We start from the raw sequence: 12,441 nt of genomic DNA, 5'->3' as shown, positions 1-12,441 counted from the left end.
AATGTCTGAGGTCATTAGCAGTACATTGCAGGGGCGTAAGTTATAGTTAGCTCAGGTAACTATAACTGCTGAATTTCACTGGTTGTGTATGAGTGAAATCTGAGTCTAACTATACCGTCCCTGTAATCTCCTGGCTTGTCTGTTCCATTGTAATGCCCCTGATCCGTCCCTCCTGCCCTTTATGGTCTGTTATGCTGCAGCTTTCTCTCCTGTCTGTCCATTATGGTCAGCTAGCTGCCATTGCCTCTTTCCCCTCTGTTCTCTATTGTCCATGTGCATGGTTCTGTCCCCTCCCTATTGCTTTCTATGGATTGTTGTGCTGCACTCCCGTCCCGCATGCCCTGTGTGGTTTATTGTGCTGCTGCAAACCCTGATGCCTGCCCTGTAGGGTCAGTTTGGTGCACCTCTCCATGTCCCTCCTGTCCTCTATTATCCGAGTCCATGTCCCTACCCCAATTCCTCCTGCCTTCCATGATCCAATGTACCATACTTGCAAACATTTTGAACTTGGTAAGAGGGGATTTTGAAAAAGAACTGGGGTATTGATTTTCCCCTTTGAGTTACATTGAAAAAGAGGAGATTGTAGACAGGAGACAGATCAAATAACCCATTTGAGTTTAAAAACATTGGACGTTTCCTGGCTGAATCGGGTCTATTGGCATGTATGGTTGTACTATCATTGCCTCTTCCTTCTGCCCACAATGGTCTATTATATTGCCACAGCCTCTCTTGCCAGTCCTGTATAGTTGGTTTGTTACCCTTGCCCCCCTTTCCACTGCCCTCCATAGTCTGTTGTGCTGCCACTGCCCTTCCTGCCTGCCCAGTGTGGTCAAATTGTTGCCTCTGCACCCTCCTACCTGCCTTCAATTTTCATAGTCTGTGCCCCTGGCCTCTGCCTCTCAACATTATCCTAATGAACAACTAGATTGCTAACATTCTATATTTATTACAAAAGTGTGGAACGCCTGACGTCATCTTGATGTAATCAAAACTGTAATACCTAGAGCATTTTCTTTAGAAATTACATATATGAGAGGGTCTTATTTGCATCAAAATTATGGTTAGTGCTCTAAAAAACTAAAATGAGGACATATTTTCTGAGTTTTCAAATAGCGACAAAGCACTTTTAAATTATTTGTTATCTTTATGTTTTTTTATCCAGTTGACCACTTGATTAAATGTTGCACTTAGGGGAGAGGATGTGGTGTTACTTCCAGAACTGCAGACTTTGCAACTGGGGAACCAGGTTGGAGTTTCTGCTTCAGCTCGACATTCTGTGATTCTGGTCAAATCACTTAATCTCCCCATGTCTACAACCAAAATGAATTTGTTCTTGTGTGATGTAACCAACGCTCATGTAAAGAACTCCAATACCTGACAAGTCTACACTATAAAAAACTGCAAAAACACAAAAAATAAAAAGTGTTTTGCACACTCCTGTCCTTGGGCGACATGTGGGCTACATCTAGGTGATATTTGTGCTGCATTTGGGCTCTTTTGTCTCTGGTGGCCATCTTGGGAGATGTATTTGTTATGAAGTTTCCTAATTTCCTCATTTACTGCAGTCTCCTCAGTAGGAAATGCTTTCAGTTTTTTTACTTTGTTTCCATCAAGAAGGTATTCAGATATATCACACATTTGCCATAAATTCTGAATGTTAGCACTCTAGTTGCTCATTAGAACACTGTAGTAAAGCTACTGCTCACCACGGAAGACTGCTGCTGGTATTAAAAGTGCATGTTTCAGTCTGCATGTCAGAATTTGTAATGAAATAGAAGTGGACTTGAGAAATCACTCAAAATGTGCCCTCATTTTTCTTTCTTCAGCACTAATCATAATTTCTATGGCAAAATGAACCCCCTCATTGTGTTCCTTTTTAAATTAAATGTTTTAAGTGTTACCAGTTTATTCCAATCAAGATGGCTTCAGGTGTGCCATACTTTTGTCATAAGTAAGACAGTAAGCGCTCTAGTTGTTCTTAAGAACACTCTGGGACATTCTGTCATTGGGCTATACTTGGGTTACATCTGGGTGATATTTGTGCTACATTTGGGCTCTTTTGTCTCTGGTAGCCATCTTGGGAGACTTATTTGTTATGAAGTTTCCTAATTTCCTCATTTACTACAGTCTCCTCAGTAGGAAATATTTTCAGCTTATTACTTTGATTCCATCACGAAAGGCATTCAGATGTGTCACACATTTGCCATAAATTCAGAATGTTAGCACTCTAGTTGCTAATTAGGTCACTGTAGTAAAGCTACTGCTCACCAGGGAAGTCTGCTGCCGGTATTGAAAGTACATGTTTTAGTCTGCATGTCAGAATGTTTTAATAAAATAGAAGAGGATTTGAGAAGTCACTCAAAATGTGCCCTAATTTTTCTTTCTGCAGCACTAATCATACTTTCTATGGCAAAATTAACCCCCTCATTTTGTTCCTTTTTAAATTAAATGTTTTATGAGTTACCACTTTATTTCAATCAAGATGGCTTCAGGTGTGCAATACGTTTTTCATAAGTAGGACTGATAGCGCTCTAGTTGTTCTTTAGAACACTCTGGGAAGCTGCAGTAGAACACAAAGGAATTAACTTAGAGTCTCTGCCCTCGTTGGATGTACATGTTTTACTGAGAATGTCAGACTTCATTCTCACACGACTGAGAAAGATAATGTGATTTTACAGAAAATATGCTCTCAGTTAAGCTTATAGATCACCTTCCAAACCTCTGTGGGAAAAGCATGAGAAAATAGTTTTTTCTCAAACATGATTCATGATATCCCAGCAGAAGGCTTTTTCACATGGTAAAATCACCTTAGAACACACCACAATTCCTAAAATAAGTATGGTACCATCAACAAATGATTTATAATGTAACTAAAGTCTTAAAACCCTCTATTAACTGCAATGCTTTTTAATGAGGTGCTATCATGTATATTGATCCCAAGATGGCTGCCAACACTTCTTGGATGAAGTGCTGACAGCCAATCAAATCTCATGATGAGATGTGTGGTTCGGCTCCGCCCAGATATATTTGTGAGTTTACTTTTGATTTTCTCAGGAACTACTGAATGGATTTACACATTTAACCAAAAGGCACGACTCTGAACCAAGGGCTACCTTTTTGCCAAATTTGGTGTAATTCCGTTCAGCAGTTCCGGCTGTAGCTGCGACTAAAGGTACCTATAGAAAATTGCATGGGGAAAACATGTTTTGGGCCCCCCTTTTCTCTCGGCCCCCGCTTGACGAATCACCCTGAGACTTTCAGGATAGAAGTGGACCGGAGCTGGCCAAAAGTTTTGAAAATTTTGCGAAGATACATCAACCGGCGCCAAAGTTATTGGGAATAGAATGTTGCGGATTTCCTGTGGAAAATAGGTCCTAACTATAACTACCTACTGGCAACCGCCAGTAGGTAATATATAAATATATATGTAAATATATATTCACTGAAAAAACCATAGGTTTCACACATGTTATAGTTAGCGGTTTTTTAAATGCTAATTCCTAACTACAACGTGTGTGAAACCTATGGTTTTTTCAGTGAATTTGTACGGTTTTTTAAATGCTAAGTTACTTTACGCCATTCGTGGCGTGCGCGCCCACTTAACGCAGTTCGTTCCGTACTCGCATGGTGCGCTTCGCTCACCGTGCGCGCACAGTGAGCACGCGGTGCGCTTCGCGCACCGCGTGCCCACTTTACGCAGTTAGTGCCGTGCACGCACGGTGGGCACGCGGTGCGCTACCAGCACCGCGTGCCCACGTTACGCTAGATGGGCCATGTACGCACGATGCGCTTCGCGCACCGTGCGCACATGGAGGACATATGATGCGCTTCGTTGTGAAAGGTAATATTTGACTTTTTCATTTAACTTATAATCCATGCACAAATGGTGCCCTTCGGGCTCCATTTGCACATGGGGTGGGGAGAGTATGGATATATTTTTTTTTTAAATAATTTTTACCGTACGCGTACGGTAAGCGTAATCGCCGAAATTATCGAAAAAATGAAAATTCCGTTTTTGGCTTTAGGGGAACTTTGGGGACTCCCTCAACATGGCTAGGTGCTTAGGAGCTGTCTAAACAGCCCCTTTACATGTTTTTGCCCTTTGTTTTTTAACCCCCTCTCAGAGTGCGAGAGAGAAAATGGCGGCCGACACTTCCTGGTTTCGACCGATTCGAATGTTTACTAAGATCTAACAGCCAATCAGATTCGCGCTCGCGCACGTCACCGTACGCGTACGGTAAGCTTACCGTAAGCGCACCGTAAGCTGGCTCAGATATATATATTGATTTAAAGGCTATTTTCTCAGGAACTACTGAACAGATTTACACCAGACCTACAAAAGGCACTTCCTTGACCTGAGGACTACCTCTCTGCCAAATTTCAAGTAACTCTGTTCAGCCGTTCAGGCTGTAGCTGTGTCTAAAGGTCCTATGGAAAAATACATGGGAAAAACGCGTTTTGGGACCCCCTTTTATCTCAGCCCCCGCTTGACGAATCCCCCCGAGACTTTCAGGGTAGGAGCGGAGCGTAGCGCCCCACCTATTTTGAAAATTTCGCGAGGCTTCGTCGTCCGGCGCCAAAGTTATTCCAAATAGAATGTTGCGGTTTTCCTATGGAAACAGGGTCCTAACTATAACTACCTACTAGCGACCGCCAGTAGGTAATATATATATATATATATATATATATATATATATATATATATATATACATATATATATATATATACATATATAGTTCATTTTCTTTTGTGTTAAAAAATAGCTGATAGTTGAAATGATTGAAAAAATAGGACCTTTAATGAGTGTAAAAAGAATTGCCTTTGTAGCATACTCATGCAGTAGGGGATTCACTTCACATCACAAGGGAGCCTGTAGGGGAGCAGCTACACCTACATAAAGGGGTTCTTTCTCTGTTGAATCAATCAATGAATCAATCATAGCATTTGTAAAGCGCACTACATACCTGTGAGGGTCTCAAGGCGCTAGGGGGGGCAATGCTGCTACTGTTCGAAGAGCTCCTTCAGATTTTAATTGGCTTCGTCTGTGTTTCTTCGCAGCTACTCTCCGCAGCCAGCCTGTTTCAGCTGGATGCCCTGCAGAGGCACTGTGAGATCCGCTGTGCGCACACCATCACAACGGAGACCGCGGTCCACATCTACAAGTACGCCAAGGTAATGAGGCAGCCTTATGTGTGTAAGGGAAAACACATCACCGCCTTCACCTGCTTTCAAAGACGCCTTTAAGTTAAATTTAAACCAGAAATATTTATGGAGCCTGTAGGAGGTTGCATCTGGTGGTGAGAAACTTACATTTAAAAACCTGCTGTCACTAGGGTTCTTGAGCCTGAAGAAGGGTTTCTCTGTATCATACATTAGGGCAGGGAAGCTCCAAGAGCTGTGACTCCAACCTGTTGTCAGCTAGACCCTGCAGTACTCTGGGGGATGCAGGAGAACGTTAGTGCTTTTCTCAGACCAGTTGCTCTCTGCAGTGGTAGCTGGTGGCAGGGTGGTGGGCTGTGAGGAAGAGTGCGGGGGAGGGCCTAAGACAAAAAAAAAAGAACTTGACTTCAGCCACATGGCGCTCTACAATCCTCTGCAGATAGGCTTCCAGAATCCCCTGCGGCCAATCCTGACGCTGCTCTCAAAGCATGAGAGCAGCATCAGGATTGGCCAGAGCACCCTCTATTTGCACTTACAGGGAGATTGTTTATGAGGGTGCTGGCAGAAGAGGTCAACGCTACTCCAAAATAGTGGAGGAGCCGCAGGTGGCTCTCTGGTACCTCATGGATCAGACCAATTATAGCAGATGATGGTAATCAGACCATTTATAATAAAATCTAAGTGCCAACCCCTGGACTAAGTTGAAAACGAAAAAATCCGTTGATCAGTTAGGAGAACCTGCTTCAAGACAAATCAATAGAAACCAAATTTTGCCTGATTTTGTAAGCCTTTAAGGGGCATATTTATTTACAATTCACACAGTGCAGTACAGTGCAACAAGACCAGTTGCTTCGCCATGTTGCATCAGTGCGAGAGAGCTAAAAAGACCCGTATCTATTAAGATATTATGCTCTTCAGCTCTCTTCCTGTGCTGGCTGCCTGGCACCAACGCAGGCATCCTTCAGCCCTAGAGTGCCAGGGATGCCTGATTACGATTGTTTGTGTGCAGCAAAGTATGCCTTCCTGCACAAAAACAATCCTCAGAGGCATTTTCCTCTTTCTATATGTGCTGCACAATGCAGCTCACGTGGAGAGAGCAAATAACAGGAAGAAATAAAGATATTACCTGGGAATGCATTGTATTTTGACGCCTTCCCAAGTTGACAAGTTTTTGTAAACCAGGAAATGCACAAAAATCCATGGGTGGGTGGATGGATGAGAACACCCATGCTCCACCCATGAAATATCTCACAAGTTGAAATATAATGTAACGCAGAGCAAGTAGCTGCCTTGTGTTAAATTTCTTTACACAGCCACGCAAGGCCATACAAATCAGGCCTTGTATGGCTTTATAAATATTATATGAAGCCTTTGTTGTTGTCCTTTCTTTGCCTTGCGCAATGCAAGGAGAACACAAAGGCTTTATAAATATGGGTCTAAATGTCTAACTTAACACCATAAGTTTTAACATGATCAAAAACTCTAGTGCATCTCTTCCCCATACAATGACACTCAACAATTCTCTAGCCGAATAACGTATTAGCACACTTGCTTTTGTGGGCTTCTTTCTGCCAAAGGGTGCTATTTTCAGGTCTGATGTTAGCGAAGACGTTTAGATTTAACAAAAGTTATATACACAATATATTAACTAATAGAGGCTTTCATCCGGCCGTCCTTGTCTGTTGTTGAGTTATTCACATTGTACTTCTGCCCACTGCAGTATACAGCATGGGTCAAAGAAGCACCCCACTTTAGCCATTGGCTAACTTCACTGTGAGCGATGACATTCTGCTCTTTCACGTGAAGTACACACACCTAGTAGTTTCATTCATGGCCTAAGACTACAATGTGTGCTAATCGATACAAAAAATAATTCTTTGTTTTAGCCAATGGTTTACAAAAAACACGACAAAACAAGCATTGACAACGCCAAAAGTCTGGCAGCTAACCCCTGACCTATTGGCTTTGCCGGTGCTCGTTTAGTGTGCTGCCCAGTTCCAAAGTTGTAAGATTTTGTTTAGATAGTATGTGTGATGGAACTGGTTAATATGACTAGGGAGGGCGCTTGAACTATTTATTGGAAATAGTTATCGAAAGACATTTGGCTGGAAAGAGCTTCATTGCGCATGACGGTTTGGCCGACCTAAGACAGCCTATAACAGTGCTCACCACTACCCCACCAGCAGTGTCATCCACTTGGACCCGCCCCAAGACTCGTCAGAATCCTGGGAGTGGGTCCAGGGGGATTAAAATTAGACAGGTTTAAAACCTGTTTTATTTGCGAGTGGTGGCAAGGGTGCAGCACTCCTCTACCCTAATGGAGGGGCCGCCACTTCAGTTTTTGTAGAAGCAGTGGGCGATCAGATCAATTATTGGGCTTAATGTGAGCGACTGGCCTATTTCCTCTAGACAGTGAGGTTGTTCGGACTGTTTTTCATGAAGAGTGAGGCCAATTAGGCAATTTATTGGAGATAATGAGGGATTTCAGAGCATTTATTGTTGATAGTATGAATTATCAGGCCAATTATTTTTAGCTATTGAGGGTGATCAATCGATTTACAGTCCGAGTAAAGGTATGTTGAAATATTTGTCTATTAGTTGAAGTAATGGAGTAATGGAGTAATGGAGTCTCAGGAATGAGGGGCAACTTTCTATACGCATTGAGAAAAGCCCTCAAAACTTAATTAAGCTAAGCTGCTTGTGCTTAAGTTGGCCTTGTTCACAACTAATCCTTTAACTAGAAAAGGAAAAGGTCTGGCAGGGTCATTGTGAAGAAATGTTCCAGTATATAACCCCCCAAAAAATTCCTGGACTTACTTAAAAAAAAAAAGCTGCCAACTCCGAGGGGCTTATTTACAAGCCCCTTGCACTGCCGGTAACTTACTTTCTCCCATATTAAAAGTGACGCACCAGCGGCACAAGGGGCCTGTAAATAAACCCCTGAATGTGGGCTGGATCAGAGACAAGCAGGCCTGTATTTCGTCAACGCCTGTAATCTCTGAAAGGCCGGCAGGGCTGATAAATTTAGTCACATGACAATACGGCACGGTTGACTTGGTCTAAAGCCATTCATCTTTACACAGGAACACTTCTTTCCAGAAGAATCTCGAATGTAGGCACGCCCACCTCTTTGAGAGATTCAGGGACCCCAGCATGCAATATAACATTGAAATATGAATATAACTTCTAAGTACATGAGTACATTGGCCATCTTCCAGGTATATTAAGATTTAGTACGTCTGGAATAGTTACACTTTATAATTCAAAGTTTTTCACAACAGTTTTGTTGATAGTTCTCAAAACTCAGTGATTATCAATACTTTCTTCCCTAGTAAATGTAGGGGTATATTTATGAGAAAATGTCAGAGCGCGGAGCTGTGCTTAATTTGGCAGCTCCACACCCTAACATTTTCAAAACCCAGCGGTGCGCCGTATTCACAAGAATACGGTGCACCCCTGTGTTTTCCCAATCACTGGCACTAAATGTAGCTGCCTAGCGGGAAGGCAGGCACTCTTGCACCATAATGCAATGATTGTTTATGTGCAGGAAGGTGTTCCTTCCTGTACATAGACCATCACTAATTGCTATTTGTTACTTCTATGTGTGCTGCAAAATGCTGCACACATAAAATTAGCAAATCGTAATTATTGAATGATTATATTTGTGCAGGAAGGTGTCCCTTCCTGCACATAAACAGTCATTCAATAATGACAATGAATGGTATTTTGCTTTTTCTATGTGTGCTGCATTCGGCAGCACACACAGAAAAAGCAAAAACGAGGAGAAATATAAGTATTTCTCCTTGTTTAGCCATTCTGACCCCTGCTGTTGCATGGCGTTCGTTTTTGGTGCTTTCTCAGAGTTACATCTCCTTGTAAATCTGGGGCAGCATCAAAAGCAATAGGTGTTGAGGTGGAACACCCATAGCAACACGCATTGCACCCCCTCTTTCATGCTAAGTGATACAGTATAGGGACATTATTTACAAGGCTGCGTTAAGCCACAAAAGCCGCTTTATAAGTATGAAGAAAGGGCATATCGCCACAAGAATGTCGCTAAAAGTGATGTTCTGGTAGCGATATCCCCATGTGAATTTGGCCCTTACTTGCATGGCCCTCCACTCACTGCCTCCCAACCTTAGTTGGTGCTTAGGACACATTTGCAGGCTCAATGCAGGTCGCCTTTAAGATTAGCAAGAGATTGAATGCAGTCTGTTTCTTCTTTTCTAGATTCACAACGCCCCGGAACTGGCTCTCTTCTGCGAGGGATACTTTCTGAAGCACATGAGCACTTTGCTGGAGCAGGACTCCTTTAGGCAACTTATCTATGGCCGAAACAGTAGGGTGCAAGGGCTGGACACCTTGCTGGACCTGCAGCGGACCCTGGCCACCCGAATACACTCCATTTACATCACCTCCAGAGTGTGAGCTTCCTGCAAGAAGGGCACAAGTGGCGGCCCATGTTTACCAGGTGCACCTTGGTAATGGTAACCTCCGCGTCCTGTTCATGGCCAGCTGGCTGGTGAATCTACCAACATCCTCTGATGCACTAATGAAGTGGACCACTTTTACTGGCCAGGTGGTGGCATTTTTTAAACTGTAGGACAAAAAATGCAATCAGGACGTTGTTCTCTTTTGCACAGTTGTGGTGACGTAGAAGCACTACGCATAGACACTGGCGCTTTATTGAAGGATGAGCATTTCCAAAGCATTTATAGAACCTCAAATTCAAGTCTGTGCAAGGTTGAAAAACTAATCATGAACATAAATCATTTGCAGCTAATAGGATTTTTGGGGCAATAATCAAATGCTAGGCAGCAGTTCCAAGGGACTTATTTATCTAAAGATGAACAGAATGAGAGCTTGCTGTCCTATCAGAACATAGGACGGATGTTGAAAGTGTGCGCTGTGCAGTAGTCATCTCGTGGCTATGGACCCATCTTCCCTTGGACTAGTCCAATCACTACAGAACTGGGAGTCCTGGATACAAGTTTTAGAAGATGAAAAATGTTTCAGTGCTTGGTAGAGGGTAAGAAATACCTATTTGAAGTTCAACCTAGAAAGCTGGTGACCTAAATGTATATCCATCTTCCATAATTCCTGGGGTCCAACATTAGTTTTTCAGGTAAGGAAAATGCAATAAACCCCTCATCACAACAGAGACTCGGTGAAACTGGCAAATAAGCCAAGGACACAATGAGCACAGAATGTGACATACATCCCAGTTGACATCCTGCTTTAGAGATGATGATAGCAAGGAAGCTTGCATCAGCGCTGTATTTTCTGGTCTGTACAGGTGATTGAGGATTTAGCTTCGAAGAAGCCCCCATATGCATGATATAACTGTCAGTGGTTTTACAAGCCACAGGGCTATGTCCAAACAGCAGCTATGTTAAGTGGAAGGAAAGTGCTATTGGCTCATACCCGACCTATTGGAGGAGAGAGTGGCGCAAAATATAGAGCCATATTTATCACGGGGTGCGTTGTTTTTGCACCACGATGCGTGGTGCAAAAGCGACGTAGCCCTTGAAGTGTGATTTATGAAGCCACACAAGACTACCTTGCGTGGCCTGATAAATCCAGAGAAAGGCAGCGCAAATTGATGCGTTGCGTTACTCTGCTCCAGGTAGGCGTTCAGTGGATAGTGTGTGGGTGATCCTAAGCATTCCCAGATTTCCCCTTACTTGTAGAACTGGGAATGCACCAAAGCGCTATGCCTACCCAGGGGAGGTGTAACGAAGAGCAATATCTTTATTTCTCCACGTTGTTGCCTCACACTGCAGCACAATTAGAAAGAGGAAAATGCCTCAGGGGATAGTTTTTGTGCAGGAAGGTGTCCCTTCCTGCAGAGAAACAAATCTCCTTACAACCGCAGGCACCCTTGCACCATGGTGCAAGAGTGCCTATGTTGGCGCTAGGCAGCACATTGTGCGCCAGCTCTGGGAACGGGTGGGAATGCACATTCCTGACTTTTCCCAGAAAGGAGCTGCAGCAAGCTGACGTGCTGCTCTGCATTACAGTTTGATAACAATGGCCCATGGTCTCTTACAGATCATTAATACAAAGATCATATCATACTCTACACCAAACATGGCTGCTGCTTGCCTCTACCCACAAGAACAGTCTAGTGTTTCAGATGTGTATCATAGCTCCAGTCCTCTACAATGAACATTACAATGACAAAAGATCTGCAAATTTCATAGCTTGGAGCACAGTGTCCAGCTTGGCCAGTCTCAATGGAAATTATGGGAGTCTCCTAACTGGAAATCATGATTTTTCGGTTAGATTGGTACATTTTGGTCCACAATTCTCAAACCTCTTCTCTGCCGGCATTGCAAACTCTGCTTTTCTGGAAAATAGGTGAAATCTCTCTGTATGGTTTATTTCACATTTTGCAACGGCTTCTATGACCACAGACAAAAACCTTAACCTGAACTTCACTGCCTGCGCTTTGTTTCCAGACGTGACGGACCCACATATCTGTGCGACTATTGGTACACCGCAAAGACAAGGTACAGAGACAATGTACAGTTTGGACTTGAATTAAGCGTAACTCACTATCCAAGTGACCACGGCAACTGTCAGAATAATTTAAAAAAAGGAATATTTCCCATGCTATGAGGAAAAAAATGTAAATATTAAACTGTTTATTTTGTGTATGAGTATTGACCAAATAAACAGATTTCGGAATGTCCTAGAACGCACCGTCGACGTTTTGCTTTAACCGCGGCCATTGGGGCCTATGGACAAGGCGTGACTCTCATAGTCAACTGTACACACGAACATTCATAACTCTGTCAAATTTGAACATGTAAAGGAAATGCAGACCACATTTTCTTCCCCTCCTAAATCTTGCTTTCTCATTTCAGAATTCTTAAAGTCGTGGTAATAATGAGGTTTGCTCGATGGAATAAAAGTACTCATAATGTTATGGTCTGCTGCAGACACCAGTGACTTGCAATGGCAACTGTAACCACTCCATTGGGCCCCTCCCTTATCTGTCCATTGGGCGTGTTCACTTCCTGCCTGGTGTTCACTTCCTGTCTGAACATTTTCACGAGGCGGAGGAGGGCCGCTGGTTATGACCTAGTGTCCCGGCGCCCACACGTTACCCCCCTGGGTTGTAGTGCAGGACAGTTTCCTCTTTTTAGAAAGAGCGTGTGCTATGCAGGGTGCCTCCGATAATACACTTTTCAGATGCTTCTTCCATCGCACAGTGAAAAAGAAAGTCAGAAAAGAAATCTCTGCAAGTCATTTACACACCAATGATCAACAAATTC

General features: G+C 43.2%; 1 protein-coding gene across 1 annotated transcript in view; it reads left to right on the top strand.

Moving 5' to 3' along the window:
* The window catches only part of LOC146859807 (ankyrin repeat and BTB/POZ domain-containing protein 2-like), a 487,880-nt gene extending 475,870 nt beyond the window's left edge, over nucleotides 1-12,010 (top strand). Inside the window, exons 16-17 of the mRNA XM_085643532.1 lie at nucleotides 5,060-5,173; nucleotides 9,392-12,010. Coding sequence (XP_085499658.1) covers nucleotides 5,060-5,173; nucleotides 9,392-9,589 — 312 coding nt within the window. The 3' untranslated portion in view covers nucleotides 9,590-12,010. The remainder of the gene's footprint in view (nucleotides 1-5,059; nucleotides 5,174-9,391) is intronic.
* Nucleotides 12,011-12,441: the final 431 nt, after the last annotated feature.

Source organism: Triturus cristatus, chromosome 3_1, assembly GCF_964204655.1.
Source record: "Triturus cristatus chromosome 3_1, aTriCri1.1, whole genome shotgun sequence".
NCBI lineage: Eukaryota > Metazoa > Chordata > Amphibia > Caudata > Salamandridae > Triturus > Triturus cristatus.
Note: the sequence above shows the minus strand (reverse complement) of the source record. Positions and strands in the feature narration are given on the sequence as shown.